General features: G+C 38.1%; 1 protein-coding gene and 1 non-coding gene across 2 annotated transcripts in view; one reads left to right on the top strand and one right to left on the bottom strand.

Annotated features, from left to right (window-relative positions):
• UGGT1 (UDP-glucose glycoprotein glucosyltransferase 1) overlaps positions 1-21,949 on the top strand; it is a 112,400-nt gene that overhangs the window by 65,717 nt on the left and 24,734 nt on the right. The window contains exons 20-29 of the mRNA XM_043487693.1: positions 2,243-2,341; positions 3,605-3,628; positions 4,122-4,216; positions 6,251-6,457; positions 7,239-7,370; positions 8,162-8,292; positions 11,411-11,506; positions 14,416-14,518; positions 14,760-14,839; positions 15,307-15,496. Coding sequence (XP_043343628.1) covers positions 2,243-2,341; positions 3,605-3,628; positions 4,122-4,216; positions 6,251-6,457; positions 7,239-7,370; positions 8,162-8,292; positions 11,411-11,506; positions 14,416-14,518; positions 14,760-14,839; positions 15,307-15,496 — 1,157 coding nt within the window. The remainder of the gene's footprint in view (positions 1-2,242; positions 2,342-3,604; positions 3,629-4,121; positions 4,217-6,250; positions 6,458-7,238; positions 7,371-8,161; positions 8,293-11,410; positions 11,507-14,415; positions 14,519-14,759; positions 14,840-15,306; positions 15,497-21,949) is intronic.
• LOC122454079 lies at positions 11,994-12,126 on the bottom strand. The gene has a single exon (XR_006273298.1). It is a non-coding gene; the product is annotated as a small nucleolar RNA SNORA42/SNORA80 family (small nucleolar RNA).

The following is a 21,949-nucleotide window of genomic DNA, read 5'->3' as shown; positions in this document are numbered from 1 at the left end:
AGACACATGTACCCCAGTGTTCACTGCAGCACTATTTACAATAGCTACAATATGGAAGCAACGTAGATGTCCATCAACAGATGAATGGATAAAGAGACTGTAGTACATATATACAATGGAATATTACTCAGCCATATAAAGGAACACATTTGAGTCAGTTCTAATGAAGTGGGTGAACCTGGAGCCTGTTATACAGAGTGAAGTAAGTCAGAAAGAGAAAAACAAATATTATAAATTAATGCATCTAATGGAATCTAGAAAGGTGGTACTGATGAACCTATTTAAGGGCAACAGTAGAGACACAGACATAGAGAACAGACTTGTGGACATGGATGGGGGAAAAAGGGGAGGGTAAGATGAATGGAGAGAGAAACATGGAAGCATATACACTACCATGTGTAAAATAGATGACCAATGGGAATTTGCTCTGTGACTCGGGGAACTCAAACTGGGGCTCTGGAACAACCTGGAAGGGCGGGAAGAGGAGGGAGGTTAAAGACGGAGGGGACACGTGCATACCTAAGGCTGACTCATGTTGATATATGGCAGAGGTCAACTCAATATTGTGAAGCAATTTTCCTTCACTTAAAAATAAATAATTTTGGAAAATGAGAAAAAAAAAACAATGCCTTGTTAAGAAGTTAACCCCAGGTGCAGTTTGTTCTTTTGCCTTTGCTGGAGACTATGGAGGCCACTTTAACAAACTGCAGGAAATAAAATAGAGATATCATTGTTTGCTCAGGAAATCTCACTGGGGAAGAAAGGATATGTGTAATGGTGAAGTCAAAACCAAGTGTGTTTGTTGTGGTAGTGAGTACGATAAATATATAGATCTATTTGTGATTGGTACTTTATTGCAGCTCTGTTCTACTTGAAACTAAATTCCTTTTCTTTCAGGCAGAAGAAAATGGTTAAATATAGGCAGAGGAAAAATTCACATGTATACTTATATTTGAAAAAAAAAGTAGTTAAGAAAATACTTTTTACCTGAAGAATTAGTAGTGCAAGGCAGGCGGTGTTATGAATCTTCATCCTGTCTGTTGTTTCCATCATTGTAAATTAAGCTGTAAAAAGTTATCTTTGGAGTACTGATGAATAAGGAACATAAAAACAGTTCTGTGTTTTGGGATATCTTTCTCCATTGAGTGTTACCATTCTCAGCTGTGACATGGTGCTAGTCCACAGTGGCAAGGACGTAGTCCGCTTGGTGAGCATTTTGAAGCTGTCAGTGAAGGAGTAACTGGCGTCCTCCTCACCCAGTGGTTATCGCTCCATCATCTTCACTGCTCTTGGCCTTTGCTGTCCTGCAACTAAGTTTAAGGCCATGGTGCTTCCTCCCCTCCCCTGCATATAGCCAACAGTATGAATGGACTATGTCTGTCGTAAATTGCTTACCATTACTAAAACATTGATTGAGCGGATAGTAGGCCCTCGGTGTGCTGTGCTGAAAAGATAGATGGGTGTGTGGGTGTACAGACCAATAGATGGGAGGGTGGGCAAGCAAGCTGTGCTTGGAGGGTGGGGCACAAAGCAGGGCATTTGTATTGGGGTGTGAGTAATGCAGAGACCTGGGATGATTGCTGGAGATAGAGGGTTTATGATACCAGGCTGGAGACCACTTTGTAGGTAGGAAGGAATTACGAAGTACTTAGAGCAAGAGAGTGACTTGATGAAGCTGGAATTTTGGTAAGAGTAATCTGAGGGGAAGTGATTAATAAGAGCAAGTGCCCATAGGCACTAATAGGGAAAATATATATCTAAAAATGACCTCTTGTTTCTTTTAAGGTTAAAAATGTTATTGTGATAGACATGAAATAACTAAAATATGAGTTTTCTTATATTTTCTCTCCCATTTATCCCCTCTTATCCCCACATAGAATAGGGAAGAGTCTACTGCAGGGATGGACTATGGAAAGGAGAGATGAAGTTAAAGAGTCTCTTTAAAAGATCATCCTCTAGGTATAAAGTGAAAGAGTAGGAATAGAATTAATTTAAATCATCAAACTAACACATATATGAGAGTTATGTGTCAGATGGGTACATTTTCTCTTTGTGTCTTAAAATATGATTAATGAGGTAGGGGTCATGTTGTTAACTTGTTCAATGAACTTGGAACAACATATTTTGCTTATGCATTTTGTTAAAACATATATTATGGTCAAATCAGATTATCAATAGAGTGTTAACATTAGATTGAATTTAGGCATGTTAATTATAAATCTACTTTAATTTTTTTTTTCAGATAACTTCTTTGTGGATGATTATGCTAGATTTACCGTCTTGGATTCCCAAGGCAAGACTGCTGCTATAGCCAACAGTATGAATTATCTGACTAAGAAAGGTAATACATTTTAGGCTTACCTTGGATTCAACTTTTTTTTTTTTTTAGTATTTACAAAAATTTAGTGTCTATTGAGAAAGTGATTCCATAATTTCTGTTGATTTTTGGTATAATTATTTGAGTCTAGAAATTAACCTATTTAAATTTAATTTATATATTTATTTGAAAATTCAGATGTTATCTTTATAAATTTTGTGTGCTGTGTGTGCTGTGCTTAGTTGCTCAGTCATGTCCAACTCTTTGTGACCTCATGGACTGTAACCCATCAGGCTCCTCCGTTCATGGGATTCTCCAGGCAAGAATACTGGAGTGGGTTGCCATGCCCTCCTCCAGGGCATCTTCCCAACCCAGGTCTCCTGCATTTCTGTCTGAGCTAGCAGGGAAGCCCAAGAATACTGGAGTGAGTAGCCTAACCCTTCTCCAGAGGATCTTCCTGACCCAGGAATCGAACCAGGGTCTCCTGCATTGCAGGCAGATTCTTTACCACTTGAGCTACCATAGTAGACATAAAAGGCAAAAGGAAAAATTTTTTCATGGTTCAGAATGAAAAAGAATTATGTAAAAATGGCTTAATGGACTGCAGATTGGTTTGACTCACCTCTTCAATGACAACATTGGATTACATTTTTAGAATTTATAAGATAAGTTAAGTGAATGTCGCTCAGTCATGTCCAGCTCTTTGTGACCCCATGGACTATGCAGTCCATGGAATTCTCTAGACCAGAATACTGGAGTGGGAGGCCTTTCCTTTTTCCAGGGGATCTTCCCAACCAGGGATCGTCTCCCACATTGCAGGTAGATTCTTTACCAGCTGAGCCACAAGGGAAACTTGGTTCAAGAAATCCTTGTGTACATTTTTAAACTGATTTTGATACAGAGTTCTTTATGCAGATCAAAATTATGTAAAATGATACCCTTTTAATGGCAGACAGATGTTTTTCCTCTCTGGTCACATTTATTACCCTTTCAAAGCACCGACTGTCATTTAGGGTAGCTATTTTTATTACCATTGTAGCTTTCTCCCAGAGAGAAATTCTGGCTTTTCAAATGTATATTTAAGTACAGGCAATTGCTTCATTTGGTTCCTCAAAGAAATTGATTCTGAGGAGTCCTTGTATAGTTCTGTAACACAAATGGGACTAAGAACCAGAAAAAAGGCATAGAGGATGTTGGGCATTATTTAAAATTTGTCTCTTAAGTTGGCATTAATTAGAGAAATGACATTTTCTTTTCTTCTACTCTTTTTCCTTTACTTTTGTCCAGGAATGTCCTCCAAGGAAATCTATGGTAACTTTAAACTTCAGAATGTTCTATTCCTTTTATTAATTTTTATTAATTATCTTATGTGGTTCAGGCACTGTTGTAATTCATAATTTATCGCTACTTTATTGGAATGTTTCTGGAACTTGTGGGTAACAGATAATTTATCAATGCAGATAAGTTCTGTATGTTTGTAAAGAGTTATATTTTAGAAAGTTACAAATGAATATGATTAAAGACTATCATATGTTACCCACACTTTCAAAGACTCTTTTTCATTTTACGTGCTAACAGATGCCCAAACCAAAATAAATTAATAAATGCATGTTTCTAGTTTCTAATTAAGCCACATGGATGGTTTTCATGCTTTCATTCTAGTATCAAAGTTTCGCTGCTTTTGCTTTGTATCTTTATTTCTTGCATGGTTTGCAGAAGTCATCTGACTTAACAGCAGTACTGAAACATAGGATGTGCTTTCTCCCCTCCTCCCGCTCAGTGTGTTGTGTTTCTTTTTCTACAGATGATTCTTTTATTAGGCCAGTAACTTTTTGGATTGTTGGGGATTTTGATAGCCCTTCTGGAAGGCAATTGTTGTATGATGCTATTAAACATCAGGCAAGTATCTACTACTTCAGTCTGTATCTTTGTTTGAGGCTGCAGTATCTTCATGAACATCTGTGCGCTGATAATATGCTGGTGGGGAGGCTGAATCCTGCATTTTTAGTGCTTGGGGAAAAGAAACATTGTTTTCTCAGAGGTCTGTCCACTATTGAGAAAGCCTAGAATACTGCAACATTCTGACTTTTTTTCTTTAAAAAATTTATTTGTTTATTTATGGCTGTGTTGGGTCTTTCTCTGGTTATATCAAACGGGGCCTCTTCTTCATTGCGGTGCACAGGCTTCTCATTGCAGTGGCTTCTCTTGTTGCAGACCATGGGCTCTAGGCTGCAGCTCAGTAGTTTTGGCAAACGGGCTTAGTTGCTCCACAGCAATGTGGGATCTTCCTGGAGCAGGAATCGAACCCATGTCCCCTGCATTGGCAGGCAGAATCTTAACCACTGGACCATCAGGGAAGTCCGGGAATAGATTCGTTTAGAGGAAAAAATAAAGAGACATAGACAAGTTTTTAATTGTACGACTGTTCATGCCTTTGCTGAAGAGATGCTGCAAGGTTCATTTTGTATATTGTGTGGAAGAGACAGAGTCCTTACCTTGACAGAGGTCCAGATATGGGAAAAATATTACTTAGGCACATCAGCGCCTGTATAATAGAAGTTGGTGTAGGCATGCAGAGGGATGCATATACAGGTGGCCTGAAAGCTAGCCAGGGTATCACCTGTAGAAGTGGAGTGAGTAGCAGTGGTGAACAGTTGAAAAAATGTCGCCTCTTCTAGACATCCTCATTGTCAGGGAGAGAGATGTTACATTTCCTGAGTGGTTTCAGATTGGATCTTCATCCAGGTTTCGCACCCCCCGACCTGTGTCCTCTTACCACCCTGTGTCCCAAGGAGGCTCACTGAAATACTGATGTACTGAATGCCTTTATTGTCCAAAGGAACAGACTAGATGGTGTGGTCAGTTCAGAGTTGTGTTGTGAGCAGTCCTGGAAGGATGATATACGTATAATGCATTTTTAAATTGATAAAGCTTGTGCGGTGGTAAAGTGGGAGAACAGGGAGTGGGTAATTGAGGTGATACGTAGGTTCAGAAGACAAGCACAAATTAATAGGCTGTACATTGTCACCAAATGAATGCACCCATGTGACCACCACCCAGTACAGAAATAGTCACCTGAAAGTATGGCCCTGCCTGTGGCCTCATCACTATCCCTCTCCTGTCCTTCTCCTCATATCCTAGGTTTGCCTGTTACTTTGTTTAAATAGACTCTTACAATATTAATATGTGTTTGTTTGCATTTGATTTCTTTGCTCAACATTTTTGAGATTTATCCATGGCTTTACAAGTAGTGGTAATTAGTTCTTTTTCATTGTGCATTGGCTGTACCACAGAGTTCTGTTTGTTTAGTCAGTTTGATGGACAGTTGGTTTGTTTCTAGTTTGGGGCTAGAAGAATGTTGCAGTGAATACTCCTTATACGTGTTTTTAGATACACATAAGTATGAATGATACACATAAGTATGAATTTCTGTTGCTATGGCCCTTTTTTTGGTTTTTGGGGTCATAGATATCTTCTTCCACATGAATTCTTGACTTTTTACCCAAGGAGAGATTAATTTTTGCTAGAAATCGGTGAAGGCCATATGACTGAAGGGTTTGCTGAGAGCCCTTCAAGAGGGTTGTGACTTATGGTAGTTAAAGATGGGTGTAGTTGGGATTCACATGCCCAAGTGAGGCATAACATGCACAAGAAGAATGCAAAGTGTGTTGGGGAAATACAGGACTCTGACAATCTGTAATGTATACCGTATTTACAGAGATGGCAAGAAATGAATTGGAAAAGTAGGTTGGGGGCCAATTCATATAAGGGTTTGATGCCTACTTACAGCATCTTAACTTTATTTGGTATGCAGAGGAGAACGACCGAAGGCTTAAGTGTTATTTGCTACTTATGGAAAATGACTGATGTTAATGCTGCTTTTTAAGTTCAAGACATCTACCATATAACCCTTATTTCCCATTTTGTAAATAGAAATCCAGTAACAATGTTAGAGTAAGCATGATCAATAATCCTAGTGAAGATATAAGTTATGAGAAAACTCAGATCTCCAGAGCAATCTGGGCTGCTCTCCAAACACAAACCTCCAACTCTGCTAAGAATTTCATCACAAAAATGGCCAAGGAGGAGACTGCCGAGGCCCTGGCTGCAGGAACTGACATCAGGGAGTTCTCTGTTGGGGTAAGTCTGTGTATTGCATGAGGCTGCCTTGTTTTGTTATTTAGAAGTTCATTCCTATGGGCTGATTTGTCCTGTTCCTGTTGATGTCAGAATTTGTGATTGTAGTTCTGAGCTCAGAGAATATTTTTTAAGTTGGAAGAGTCTTTCCAATAAATAACAATTCTGCGATTTTTCCTTTACTTCACATTAAACTTACTAGGTTTCATGATGTGCATACATGAGTTTATGTATGTTTCTAAGCACAGAGCCATTGGTTTTGTAAGTTTTTAAAAGGTAGATAGTGGTTGACTTGTTTGTAAAGCAAAGAAAAATATTTGCTTCTAGAAATTTAAGCTACTTAGTGAGTTAGAGGCTTATGTGTTCTTGATATATTTCCAGTATAAGTCCAAGTTAATAATTTATATATTACATACTTTTGATTGTTGTGTAGTTTTAAAATTTTTTATAAAATGATGAATGTATTTGATGTTTCAGTTAGAAAAAAGGTTCTCTGTTGAAATTAACAAGATTTAAAAATGCATAATAAAGGTACCATGAATTATAGTTTGCCAATTGAACTATCACATAAAGGACCAGGAAAAGGAAATAAGCTATTACTTGTTAAGTGGGAGGTTGGGAAAAAAATGGGAGGAAATGTGGAAAATGGAGACATCATAATGTTAATTATTACAGTTATTCATAACTTTCCACTAGAGCATTTTATGATTTATTCATATGATTATTAATTTTTGTGGTTTTCTTAATAACAGTTACTTTTCCTTAATAACAATTGCTTTCCTAGGGCATGGATTTCAGTCTTTTTAAAGAGGTCTTTGAGTCTTCCAAAATGGATTTCATTTTGTCTCATGCCATGTACTGCAGGGATGTTCTAAAGCTGAAGAAAGGACAGAGGGCAGTGATCAGCAATGGAAGGGTGAGGATTTTGTCCTGAGACAAGGTTGCCTTCAAATTAGATTAGTGAACAGTCTTGGCAGCATTCTTCTCTGAAGCTAGTAAACTCTTCAACAGAGCTACTTTTCCCAAAGGTGATTAGAGCTGAGGCAGTGCTGACGATCATTGCTGCTCCCTTGTTTCAAAGGAAGTTTGCTCGTTTGGACACAAATGTCCTTATGTGAAACCTTCCTCCTGTTTAGTTTTGCCCTGCGATTGTGTAAGATGCTGAGAGTGTGGTTGCTCTCAGAACATAAATTCCTAAGACCTTTGATACATAAAGTGTTTGTCCCATGTGGGGATTATATTTATGGTTTGTGCACTTTATATGAACTTAATTGTTTTATGCTTAGAATACTTCATAAATATCTGCAGACGTGAAAATGAGACTAGACAGATATACTAAACTTGAAACTCTTAGCACTTAGGGTGAAATCTCTGGTATCTACCACTGCATTTCTGTTTTGGCTTTTTTATTATATTCAGTGAGAATTAATGAAAATGATATTGCTGTTTTATTTCAGAGTTTGCTTACTGTAAAAATAGTGTAAAATATTCAAGTCTACACTCTGTTGAGTGTAGAGGAATTGATAAATGGATAGCCATATGAGTTAATTTGGCTTTTATTTTAACTTTTCTCATTGATTTAACTTAGACATATAAACACGTTTTGGGTTTGTAAAGTGACTTGGTTTGTAAGGTAGCCTGAGGACAACCAAGGGCTTCTCTGCAGCCCGCTGATTCCAGCACTGACTACCCTGCTCTCTTTCACAGATCATTGGGCCACTGGAGGACAGTGAATTCTTTAATCAAGATGATTTCCACCTCCTGGAAAATATCATCTTAAAAACTTCAGGACAGAAAATCAAATCTCATATTCAGCAGCTTCGGGTAGAAGAAGATGTGTAAGTTTTGCCGTAGAAGAAGTTAATCAGTCAAGTCATAGGGGCGATGTTAATTGGACCTTTTTCATGCTTTAAAAAAAAAAATGTTAAACATCTATTCCAAGATGTTTAACATCTATTCCAAGACAATCAAATGATTGTCTTCATTTCAGGTTTACTTATTTTTGCTTCTATTGAAATGAGTTAATTTTGCAGCGAGCTGTTTTAAGAACTGAATTAGTTCTCTCCATTTTGATTTTTTAAAAGTTTTTGATTGTGGAAAATTTCAAACATATGCAAAAGTAGAGGGGTAATTTTATTTCTTTGGAATACTTATGGAAAGACATACTTTTCCTCATTATCTCTTTAATTACCCTTCAGTTTTATTTTCAGGAAAAAAAAGGCAAGTTAAGTGTTTCTTTTTCTTTATTTACTAATTATTGAATAATGAGTTTTTGTTATGTAGTCCAAAGGTGATGGTGATGAGTTGATTATTATTGGTTCTTTATCATTATTTTAATCCTTTTCAGTGTTATTACTAGCTTATGTATTTTAATAAGTTATTTCTCAAAGGAAGAAAAGTAATTATTTAATTGGTCTATGTACCTGCTGTGTAACTGGAGCTCATATTCATATTCACATGGTTTTTTGCATTAAATATCAAATGGATGTGTAATTGGAGGATGTATGTTTATGTTTAATGTTCATGAACCATGATACCTTTTTCCACAGAGGCTCTCCCATTTTACTTTCCCATCAGTAATACATAAGGGTTCTGATTTCTCCACGTCCTTATCAACATTTGTTATTATTATTATTTTTTAATAATACCCATTCTAAATGGGTGTGGTATCTCCTTGTGGGTTGATTCATACTCCCCTGATAATTAGCGATCTTGAACATCTTTTCATGTGCTTAATAGACCATTTGTCTATCTGGGAAAACATCTGTCCAAGTCCTTTGCTCATTTTTAATTATTTATTTTGTTGTTGAACTCTAGGAATTCATTTATATTCTGGATATCAATCCCGTATAGCTGTGTGATATGCAGATGTTTTTTCCCCACTCCATGGATTGACTTTTCACACTCTTGATAGTGTTCTTTGATGCATAGTTTGAGGATATAGAATTTTTTAAGTTTTTTTGTTTTTTCTTTTCTTCATCTATTTCATATAGCATGATGTTGCAGAGTTCAAGGTGCATATCTTAGTGTTGACTTTGATAGCTACTAAAGTAGCCTCTTTACCAAGTTTTATGTGATATGAGAAGGAGTCTTTTTTCATCTCAGCCAAACTGGGGTCACAATAAAGAGGTTTTGTTCTGCCTCATTTAGTGCTCCTTGTTTTAGCCTATGAAATACCTCGGATATAGGCCAGGAGCTAACCTATGACTTGAAGCCACTGTGTCATAGGCATAGGCTTGACGTGTTCCTTGGACTACTCTCTCTCTGTCTCTGGAGCCTGTGGAGGAGTCCCTTGGAGTCCTTATGGACTATATAATTGCCAGACTATGCACAAAAGACTTGTCTTTTAGCAACTAGAAATGTACTGGGTGGGTACTGGGTGGATATAGACAAATAAGGTAGCTTTGGGCTTCCTTGGTAGCTCAGTTGATAAAGAATCCGCCTGCAATGCAGGAGACCCTGGTTCGATTCCTGGGTCGGAAGATCCACTGGAGAAGGGATAGGCTACCTGTTCCAACATTCTTGGACTTTGCTTGTGGCTCCGCTGGTAAAGAATCCACCTGCGATGTGGGAGACCTGGGTTTGATCCCGGAGCTGGGAAGATTACCTGGAGAAGGGAAAGGGTACCCACTCCAGTATTCTTGTCTAGAGAATTCCATAGACTGTATAGCCCATGGGTTGGCAAAGAGTTGGACACAACTGAGCAACTTTCCCTTTCACCTTCAAGGTAGTTATGAGGCTGCCGAAAGATTGATGCTAAAACTTGTAGGGTTTTCAGAGTGACCTTGCTTGCCTAGGGTTTTCCTTAGTGCCAGGACTGTTCCACCTTGGAGTGGCCCCTTGTGACAGCCACAGCTTTCATGCCTGACCCAGACCTGCAGCCAAGAGGCCATCCTCAGCTTCCTAAACCTCAGTTGTGACCTCTTTGATCAAAGGGCTCATCCCAGGCCACGTTAGTGTCCCTTGACATCTTTTGTGACAGTGTTGACACATCACAGGAAACAGATGACCTACTTTATTTTGTTTTCAGAGTTAGTATTGAGAAGTGCCAGGGGATGTAATTTGATATAGTTGTTTAGTTCAGTGAGAGAATGGATAGGCTAGTTCAAATATTTTCACAAATATACTCAAATATATTTTAGCATTCTTAGAATTCAATCCTTGGTTCAGCAGACTAGAGCATTTTTTTTCAGTCTCATGATTTAGTGCAAAATCTTCCTTGGTTAGAAATCAAGTTAGGGGAGGGGTGGGGAACGTGGAAATGCTTTTCTAAGTTGTTTAATGTTGATTGTAATAGTGTAATAGATAATGATGTATCCATAAATATAATACTATGCAGTTATTGAAAATATTGATGTACCCCAACAAAATAATGTTTGTAGTATATTATTAAATGAAAAATCAGGTTACCAAATAATATAGTACCACTTTTGTGTATATAGATATGTATATATATTTTATAATATGGAAGAATTATGAACTGAAATATTTTCAACACTTATTTCTTAAATATGCTATTAATCTGTGTATCTCCATTTTCTCCTTATATAGTTTTTTCCTGAATGTTTTTTTTTTTTGTAAACTGTTACTCTAATGATCACAAAAAGTAATAGAGTTATTTAGAAGAGGGTGAGGGAGACATAAACGACGCTGGCAGCCTGCCCTGGGCCAGGCTCTGAGCTAGGTGCTTCATTTTGTGTGTTTGGCCAGTGCTGGTTTTACAAGAACCTCTCCAAGTAGGTGTTACCTCCGTTTCACATACGGAAAAGGCAACACTTACTGCAGGGCTATAAAACTAATCAGTGACACAGGTCTGTAGTTTTTTTTCTCATGCCTATTGGTACAAAGTTTATTTCTTCAAATCATGTCGTTGGCATTCAGTACTTAGGTTGATTGTAATAGCTGGGAAACCTTCAGTCAGAGAGATGCTAAATTTTCACCAACCACATCTTTCAGGGCCAGTGACTTGGTAATGAAGGTGGACGCTCTCCTGTCAGCTCAACCAAAAGGAGATGCAAGAATCGAATACCAGTTTTTTGAAGACAGACACAGGTATAGAATCAGTGTTGAATTTATGCATATTTTTGTTTTCCTCAGCTCCTTTATTCTTCCATTTAAAGTGTATTTGTAAGTGTGACATGAGGTTTTCATATATGTTTATATTCACATGTAGAACTCATAACAGAGCTCAGTTGCATAAAAGTTGACATTTATCTCTAAATCAACTGAAAGTAGTTCTGAATACACCCTTTGAGAAAACAGAGCATTTTACAAAGCAGATCAGCTTAATTCTATTATATTAAAGAATAAACAGTTGTTAGACCACTTGTCTCTCCATCTTTTTTTGAAACCTGTCTTGTTTTCAATAAAATAAAAATAAGTGTAGCATATTAAGGGAGTCTTTTGTTGTCTGTCTTTTTGTCTCTTGTTTTCCAGTTTTTTATTTTGAAAAGTTTCAAACTTGGAGAACAGTTGAAAGGCTATTACAGTGAACACCCAAATATCTTTCTTTTTTTTTTTTTTTTTCTTTTTCTTTTTCCACTGTGCAACCCGCTTCAGTGCCTGCAGCCTACTGGCAGAGGCCAGGCAATGGTTCGGGGGCGCGTTTGCTCTGGCATGGGACACTATGAGAGGCCCAGGGGGACGAGCCTGCCATAAATCCAAACCCATGCATCCAAATATCTTTAACCTAGATTCACCAATTGTTGACATTGTGCCACATTTATCCGTGTATGTCTGTATGTATAGTATATGTTTGCATACAAACTTAACATGCATTCACATTTTTGGCAACCATTTGACAGTATGTTGTTCAATTCAGTCACTCAGTCATGTCTGACTCTTTGTGACCCCATGGACAGCAATACGCCAGGCCTCCCTCTCCATCACCAACTCCCAGAGTTTACCCAAACTCATGTCCATTGAGTCAGTGATGCCATCCAACCATCTCATCCTCTGTCGTCCCCTTCTCCTCCCGTCCTCAATCTTCCCCAGCATCAGGGTCTTTTCAAATGAGTCAGCTCTTCACATCAGGTGGCCAAAGTATTGGAGTTTCAGCTTCAACATCAGTCCTTCTAATGAACACCCAGGACTGATCTCCTTCAGGATGGACTGGTTGGATCTCCGTGCAGTCCAAGGGACTCTCAAGAGTCTTCTTCAACACCACAGTTCAAAAGCATCAATTCTTCGGTGCTCAGCTTTCTTTATAGTCCAACTCTCACATCCATACATGACTACTGGAAAAACCATAGCTTTGACTAGACGGACCTTTGTTGACAAAGTAATGTCTCTGCTTTTTAATAAGGTGTCTAGGTTGGTCATAATTTTCCTTCCAAGGAGTAAGCGTCTTTTAATTTCACGGTTGCAGTCACCATCTGCAGTGATTTTGGAGCCCCCAAAAATAAAGTCTGCCACTGTTTCCACTGTTTCCCCATTTATTTCCCATGAAGTGATGGGACCAGATGCCATGATCTTAGTTTTCTGAATGTTGAGCTTGAAGCCAACTTTTTCACTCCCGTCTTTCAGTTTCATCAAGAGGTTCTTTAGTTTTTCTTCACTTTCTGCCATAAGGGTGGTGTCATCTGCATATCTGAGGTTGTTGATACTTCTCCCAGCAATCTTGATTCCAGCTTGTGCTTGTGGACATCGTTATATATCATGCATAAATTCTTTGACATCTGTCTCCTGAGCACTGGCAGTATCTCCAGCAATTTAAATTGCTGGCATACCTCAGCAATTTAACCTTGATAAAGCAATATTATGTAATATCAGTCCACTTTCAGATTTCTCCGAAGCCCAGTAATGACCTTTTACAACTGTTTGTTGTTTTGGTCCAGCTTACACATTGCAGTTAGTTATTGTGTCTCTTTAGTCTCTTCTAAGGTAGAACAGTTTGAGGGTTCTTTTGTTTATTTGTTTTTTTAGTCTTTCATGACATTGATTCTTAGGAGTCCAGACCAGTTGTCTTGTGGAAAGTCCCACAATCTGGGTTGTTTTCTCGTGATTAGATTTAAGATTAACTTGTCTTTAGGAAGAACTCCTACAGTTGATGTATGCAGCACTTACTTTATCAGTCAAGTGTATATCTTTTTGCACCTCAAAGTCACCACAGAGGCTTTAGATGCAGAAGCCTGCATACTGCTCTTCTATGATTTTGATTTAATTAGTTTAGAGTAGATTGGACTTTGGTTTAATTGACCTGTACTTTCTCACAGTCAGTCCTTATGGGGATAAAATTTGAACAGACTATTTGCCATAAAATATTTGTTTAATTATGACTGTCGCATCTAGGAGTACATTAATTCTCAAGAAATTTCCAAGTGTGGTAAAAACTGGTTGTGAGAAGTTCTTTACAGCTTGAAAGCCATCTAAATGTCTAGCAATAAGGAATAGCTTAAGTAAACTACAGCAGATTCACTTGGCAAATTGAAGATTATTTCTTTTTCAGGATATTAATGTATAACATGGAAAAATCTTTATAATAATTACAATTTCTAGGGGAAGGAATGAAGTCATTAAAAGGTTGCTGATATCTTGTAGGTGCATCTGGTCTTTATATAGGCATATAAGGAGGAGGGATGGTGAGATTTTATGATTATTTCCTTTTTCTCTCTTTTGCAAATTTCTTGTAATATTCTTATATTTCTTTTACAATTTGAAAGCATCAATTTCTTCTCTCCTTACAACGTTTTTGCCAAGAAATAAAAATTGGCATAATGTTCCTTAACTGTTCAGAACAAGCATCAGAAACTTTTAGAGGGTTTTGCAAACTTTGAGGTAGACATAATCACATAGTTGACCACCATGTCACCTTATTGTTTGAGATCTAAAGTTTTTTGGAAAATGCTAAGAGAGTTCATTAGTTGTATTGGGTGTGTTGTCTTCCTGCCTCCACTCTGCCAAGAAATCAACTGTTTCCTATTTTCCTCCAGATTAATGTTTTATCTTTTTGTTCTCTGTAGTGCAATTAAACTGAAACCCAAGGAAGGGGAGACGTACTTTGATGTCGTGGCTGTCATTGACCCTGTCACCCGAGAGGCACAGAGACTTGCCCCATTGCTTTTGGTAGGTACAACTGCAGAGGCAGTGCCCATGTTTTGTCCCCATGATAGGTAAGTGTGATTTTGATTGTGTACTAGAGCTGTGATTTCTAGGGATTTACCCAGTGCAGACTTTATAGTATTTATTATCTTTGTGTTTTTTCTTGAGATACAATTTTCTGAAGAGAAAATGTAAACATTTTGTCTCAAGTATCAGTCACTTTGTAGGAAAAATTTTTGTTTTGTCATCTGATTTCCTCTTTTAGGTTTTAACTCAGCTGATCAACATGAATCTAAGAGTATTCATGAACTGCCAATCTAAACTTTCCGACATGCCGTTAAAAAGGTAAAACCGACTGGCGAAGAAATCAACCCCTGGAAAAAATTACACTCAGTCTGAAAGCTGAAATTGAATGTAAAAGATCGTATGGATTTATATATGGACATCATGTTTGGGAAAAAAATCACTTACTGAAGTTTTGCTAAATTTCTAACAACTAATCAAGAGGTTGAAGAACTTAGTATGAGTGTGGGAGCTGGGGGTACAAGCATTTCCCCTCCCCACAAAATGCAGGAAGGAATGACCTCCCCTCCCAACCCCACCTCCCGTGCTCTCCTTGCATCTTCAGCAACCACAGGACATATTGTTAGGGCAAGAGATGGTTTTGGAAACACTTTCTCACTGTGGAAGGAAGGTCTTCCAAATCTAGTTTGTCTTAAGTCAGTTGTTTACCTGTGTAGATGTGTATAAACTCAAAGGTTGTGGTTGCATTAAAGAAAAAAAAGTTTAACATCTTTTCTTTTCCATTTCAGCTTTTACCGTTATGTCTTGGAACCAGAGATTTCTTTTACTTCAGACAATAGTTTTACTAAGGGTCCAATAGCAAAGTTTTTGGATATGCCGCAGTCTCCTCTGTTCACTCTGAACTTGAACACACCTGAGAGTTGGATGGTAGAGTCTGTCAGAACACCATATGACCTTGATAATATTTATTTAGAAGAGGTAAGAGTATCATTGCTTCTCAGTATCTAATCCCACATAACGTTGTTGAAGATGTTGTTATGGTAGTCTCTGATAATCTCCCTACAGTCTAGGGGTGCTTCTGAAACAGTAGTGTTCAAATAACAGCCTCGTTGAGATCTATATCACATACCATAAAATTCACCCTTTTAAAGTATACAGCTGAGTAGTTTTAGTATATTCACAGAGTTGTGCAGCCATCACCACTATCTAACTTTAGATAATTTTCAACACCCCTAAAACTAACTCCATTCAGTTCAGTTCAGTCACTCAGTCGTGTCCAGCTCAGCGACCCCATGGACAGCAGCACACCAGGCCTCCCTGTCCATCACCAACTCCCAGAGTTTACTCAAACTCATGTCCATTGAGTCGATGATGCCATCCAACCATCTCATCCTCTGTTGTCCCCTTCTCCTCCCGCCTTCAATCTTTCCCAGCATCAGGGTCTTTTCCAATGAGTCAGCTCTTCGCATGAGGTGGCCAAAGTATTGGAGCTTCAGCTTCAACATCAGTCCTTCCAATGAATACCCAGGACTGATCTCCTTTAGGATGGACTGGTTGGATCTCCTTGCAGTCCAAGGGACTCTCAAGAGTCTGCTCCAACAGCACAATTCAAAAGCATTAATTCTTCGGTGCTCAGCTTTCTTTATAGTCTAACTCTCACTGCATGCATGACCACTGGAGAAGCCATAGCCTTGACCAGACTAACTCCATACCCCTGAGTAATCACCCCCAATTCCTCTTGCCCTCTGACAACCACTAATCTATTTTCTGTCACTTTTTTGTGACTGGCTTCTTTCACTTAGGTTATTTTCCAGGTTCATTCATATTTTGGCATTTATTAGTACTTTATTCCTTTTTATTACCAGATAGTATTCCATTGTATGGATATACTACGTTTTATTTATTATTTATTATATCCACTGTGTGGCTGTATCACTTACAGACATTTGGGTTGTTTCTGCTTTTTGACCATTGTGAATAATGCTGCTGTGAGCATTTGTACATAAGTTTTTGTAGATATGCTTTTCTTTCTCTTGGGTATATACATAGGAGTGGGATTGCTGGATCATACGGTAATTTTATGTTTAACTTTTCAAGGGATTGCCAAACTGCTTTCCAGACTGATTTGCCCTAATAACAAATGACGTTGAGCATTTTTTCATGTGTTTATTGGCCATTTGTGTATCTCCTTTGGAGAAATGTTTATTCAAATCCTTTGCTTTATTCAAATCCTTTAAAAATTGACTCATCTTTTAATTGTTGAATTGTAAGAGTTCTTTTTATATTCTGGATACAAGTCCCTTATCACATATATGCCTCACATATGTTTTTTCCCATTTTACAGGTTGTCTTTTCACTTTTTTGATGGTGTCCTTTGAAGCATAGAAGTTTCTAATCTTCATAAAGTCTAATTTTCCTAGTTTTTCTTTTGTCACTTATACTTCTGGAGTTATATCTAAGAAACCATTGTTTAGTCCCAGGTCACAAGGGTTTACTCTAGTGTTTTCTTTTAGAACTTTCACAATTTAAAACTCTTACATTTTTGAAAACTCTTACTTCCTTGATACATTTGGAGTTAATTCTTTGTATTTGGTGCCAGGTAGAGTTCCAGCTTTATTTTTTGTATGTGGCTATACAGTTGTCCAAGCACCATTTGTTTTAAAAACCTATTCTTTCCCCATTAAATGGTCTTTGTGCCTTTGTCAGAAATCAGTTAACCCTAATGTGAAGGTTTAATTTTGGGCTGTCAGTTCTATTCCATTGATATACGTGTCTGTTCTTAGGCTAGTACCACATTGTCTTGTTTACTGAAGCTTTGTAGTAAGTTTTCAAATTAGGAAGTGTGAATTTTCCAGTTGTGTTTTTTTTTTCAAGGTAGCTATGGCTATTCTGGGTTCTTTGCATTTTGGAATCAGCTTATTAATATCTTCAGAAAAAGCTACTGTGATTTTAATGAGAATTTCATGAAATCCCTAAATCAATTTAGACAGTATTGCCTTCTTAAATAGTATTAAGTGTTCTGAACCATGAATATGGGATATCTTTCCAATTATATAGGTCTTTAATTTCTTTCAACAATGTTTTGTAGTTCTTAGTATACAAGCCTACATAAAACCATGTCATCTGCAAATAGAGTTTTACTTCTTTCTTTCCAGTATGATGCCTTTTATATAATTTTCATAATGCATTAGAAAAATTTTAAATTACTGATTCAATCTCTTGCTGTAGGTCTGTTTAGATTTTCTATTTTGTCTTGAGTCAGTTTTCAAAGTTTGTGTATCTTAGGAATTTATCCATTCTATCTCGATTATCTAATTTGTTGGCATACAGTTTTTCATAGAATTTTCTAAAATTTAAATTTAACAGCCATGTTTCCTTTATTCTTGCTTATTTCAGTAAGTTGGCTCTTCTCTTTTTCTCTTGGTCAGTCTAGCTAAAAGTTTGTCGATTTGTTGATATTTGTAAAAAATAAGCCTTTGGCTTCATTGCCTTTTTTTTTTTTTCTTCTTTTCTTTCCATATAACTGTATTTGGAGTCCCTAAGGTAATTGGTCCTTTCCCCCTAACCCATTTTCAAAGATAGTTCAATTTCATTTAATTATGTCTCTTACCAGCCCTCACTCTATATCTAGCTTAGAGTGTATTAACAAAGGGACTGAAAGGCATGGTCTTTACCTCCAGGGAGTTTATAGTGCCTCAGAGCCTCCTTACTTTTTAAAACATTTGTCATTGTGTCTGCCCTTAATATCTCCTATCACAGTTGAACCCTGTTTTCTGGTTCTGTCTTCTTGGGAATTGGGAGACTGGAAACTTGAGCATAGTTACCGAAGGACTTTGCAGACTTCTTTTCGTGAGGTTGAATAACTAGTTTCTTGAAGAAGAATCCCAGGGCTCACTTCAGCGGCACATACACTAAAACTGGAAGAAGAATCCTTTAGGTACTAAGCTGATTGAAGAAGAAAGAGAATATGTGTGTGTGTGTGTGTATGTGTGTACACATAGGTACACACTTTCCCTTTCCCAATCCTATCCACCATATTTTTAACAGAGAATACAGTTTTCGCCCTTGAGGAACTAACTTCTGTTGAAGAAATTATAGAATGGCCACAAAAAAGCACTAAGGAACATTGCACAGAAGTACAGAATCGAATGCAAAGCAGGTTTCTTCTGTATTTCCTGGAGTTTTTACTGCTCTGTTTTAGGCTTCCTCCAGTTTCTCTGTATTCCATTAAAAATACAGAGCCTGAGACATGTGAGCATGTGGGGGTTTCACTCTTAGCTCTTAATGTTATACTTTTGGAATTTACTATTACAGTAACATATTAAGCTCCAAATATTTCCATTATTAGCATTAGATATGGCTATAAAACCAAGCCTGAACTAGCCTGGGATAGAAACTCTTTAATTATTAGGTTGGTGGAAGTGTAATTATGATTTTGGGCCATGACTTTTAAATCATTATAACGAGGCTTAAACACATCTTTATTAATCAGAATAAGAACCATTACAATTAACGTACTTTTGCCAATGAGAAATGAGTTTGTTTAATCTTGTAGCATGAAAATTCGTGGTTTGAGATTTGATGAACTCCTGGAAAGCATTTTCTGCCTCCTGCTGGTTGTGGAAACATTTTCCTTGCATAAACCTGTCAATATGCTTGCAGAAGTGGTAGTCGGTTGGCAAGAGATCAAGTGAATTTGGTAGATGAGGCAAAACCTTATAACCCAATTCATTCAACTTTTGAAACATTGTTGGGTGTTGTTGTGTAGAATTAGGCCCTTTCTGTTGACCAGTGCTGGCTGCAGACATTGTAGTTTTCAGTGTTCAATTCAGTCCCTCAGTCCTGTCTGACACTTTGTGACCCCATGAACTGCAGCACGCCAGGCCTCACTGTCCATCGACCAACTCCCGGAGTTTACCCAAATTCATGTCCATTGAGTCGGTGATGCCATCCAACCATCTCATCCTCTGTCGTCCCCTTCTCCTCCTGCCCTCAATCTTTCCCACCATCAGGGTCTTTTCAAATGAGTCAGCTCTTCGCATCAGGTGGCCAAAGTATTGGAGTTTCAGCTTCAACATCAGTCCTTCCAGTGAACACCCAGGACTCCTTTAGGATAGACTGGTTGGATCTGCTTGCAGCCCAAGGGACGCTCAAGAGTCTTCTTCAACACCACAGTTCAAAAGCATCAGTTCTTTGGCACTCAGCTTTCTTTATGGTCTAACTCTCACATCTATACATGACTATTGGAAAAACCATAGCCTTGACTAGATGGACCTTTGTTGACAAAGCAATGTCTCTGCTGTCTAGGTTGGTTATAACTTTTCTTCCAAGGAGTAAGCATCTTTTAATTTCATGGCTGCAGTCACCATCTCCAGTGATTTGGGAGCCCAAAATAGTGAAGTCAGCCACTGTTTCCCCATCTATTTGCCATGAAGTGATGGGACTGGATGCCATGATCTTAGTTTTCTGAATGTTGAGCTTTAAGCCAACTTTTTCACTCTCCTCTTTCACTTTCATCAAGAGGCTTTTTAGTTCCTCTTCACTCTGCCATAAGGGTGGTGTCATCTGCGTATCTGAAGTTATTGATATTTCTCCCAGCAATCTTGATTCCAGCTTGTGCTTCCTCCAGCCCAGCGTCTCTCATGATGTACTCTGCATATAAGTGAAATAAGCATGGTGACGATATACAGCCTTGGTGTACTCCTTTGCCTATTTGGAACCAGTCTGTTGTTCCATGTCCAGTTCTAACTGTGGCTTCCTGACCTGTATACAGGTTTTTCAAGAGGCAGGTCAGGTGGTCTGGTATTCCCATCTCTTGAAGAATTTTACACAGTTTATTGTAATCTACACAGTCAAAGGCTTTGGCATAGTCAATAAAGCAGAAATAGATGTTTTTCTCGAACTCTCTTGCTTTTTCGATGATCCAGTGGATGTTGGCAATTTGATCTCTGGTTCCTTTGCCTTTTCTAAAACCAGCTTGAACATCTAGAAGTTCGCAGTTCACATACTGCTGAAGCCTGGCTTGGAGAATTTTGAGCATTACTTTACTAGCGTGTGAGATGAGTGCAACTGTGCAGTAGTTTGAGCATTCTTTGGCATTGCCTTTCTTTGGGATTGGAATGAAAGCTGACTTTTTCCAGTCCTGTGGCCACTGCTGAGTTTTCCAAATTTGCTGGCATATTGAGTGCAGCACTTTCATAGCATCATCTCTTAGGTTTTGAAATAGCTCAACAGGAATTCCATCACCTCCACTAGCTTTGTTCGTAGTGATGCTTCCTAAGGCCCACTTGACCTCACATTCCAGATGTCTGACTCTAGGTGAGTGATCACACCATCGTGATTATCTGGGTCTTGAAGATCTTTTTTGTACAGTTCTTCTGTGTATTCTTGCCATCTCTTCTTAATATCTTCTGCTTTTGTTAGGTCCATACCATTCTGTCCTTTATTGTGCTCATCTTTGCATGAAACTTTGCCTTGGTATCTCTAATTTTCTTGAAGAGATCTCTAGTTTTTCCCATTCTGTTGTTTTCCTCTATTTCTTTGCATTGATCACTGAGGAAGGCTTTCTTATCTCTCCTTACTATTCTTTGGAACTCTGCATTCAAATGGGTATATCTTTCCTTTTCTCCTTTGCTTTTCACTTGTCTTCTTTTCTCAGCTATTTGCAAGGCCTCCTCTGATAGCCATTTTGCTTTTTTGCATTTCTTTTTTCTTGGGGATGGTCTTCATCCCTGTCTCCTGTACAATGTCATGAACCTCCGTCCATAGCTCATCAGGCACTCTGTCAGATCTAGTCCCTTAAATCTATTTCTCACTTCCACTGTATAATCATGAGGGATTTGATTTAGGTCATACCTGAATGGTCTAGTGGTTTTCCCCACTTTCTTCAGTTTAAGTCTGAATTTGGCAATAAGGAGTTCATGATCTGAGCCAGTCAGCTCCCGGTCTTGTTTTTGCTGACTGTATACAGCTTCTTCATCTTTGGCTGCAAAGAATATAATCAGTCTGATTTCGGTGTTGACCATCTGGTGATGTCCATGTGTAGAGTCTTCCCTTGTGTTGTTGGAAGAGCGTGTTTGCTATGACCAGTGCGTTTTCTTGGCAAAGCTCTATTAGCCTTTGCCCTGCTTCATTCCGTACTCCAAGGCCAAATTTGCCTGTTACTCCAGGTGTTTCCTGACTTCCTACTTTTGCATTCCAGTCCCCTATAATGAAAAGGACATCTTTTTTGGGTGTTAGTTCTAAAAGGTCTTGTAAGTCTTCAGAGAATTGTTCAACTTCAGTATTACTGGTCGGAGCATAGACTTGGATTACTGTGATATTGAATGGTTTGCCTTGGAAACGAACAGAGATCATTCTGTCATTTTTGAGATTGCATCCAAGTACTGCATTTCGATCTCTTTTGTTGACTATGATGGCTAGTCCATTTCT

Source organism: Cervus canadensis, chromosome 15, assembly GCF_019320065.1.
Source record: "Cervus canadensis isolate Bull #8, Minnesota chromosome 15, ASM1932006v1, whole genome shotgun sequence".
In the NCBI taxonomy this organism is placed as follows: Eukaryota; Metazoa; Chordata; class Mammalia; order Artiodactyla; family Cervidae; genus Cervus; species Cervus canadensis.
Note: the sequence above shows the minus strand (reverse complement) of the source record. Positions and strands in the feature narration are given on the sequence as shown.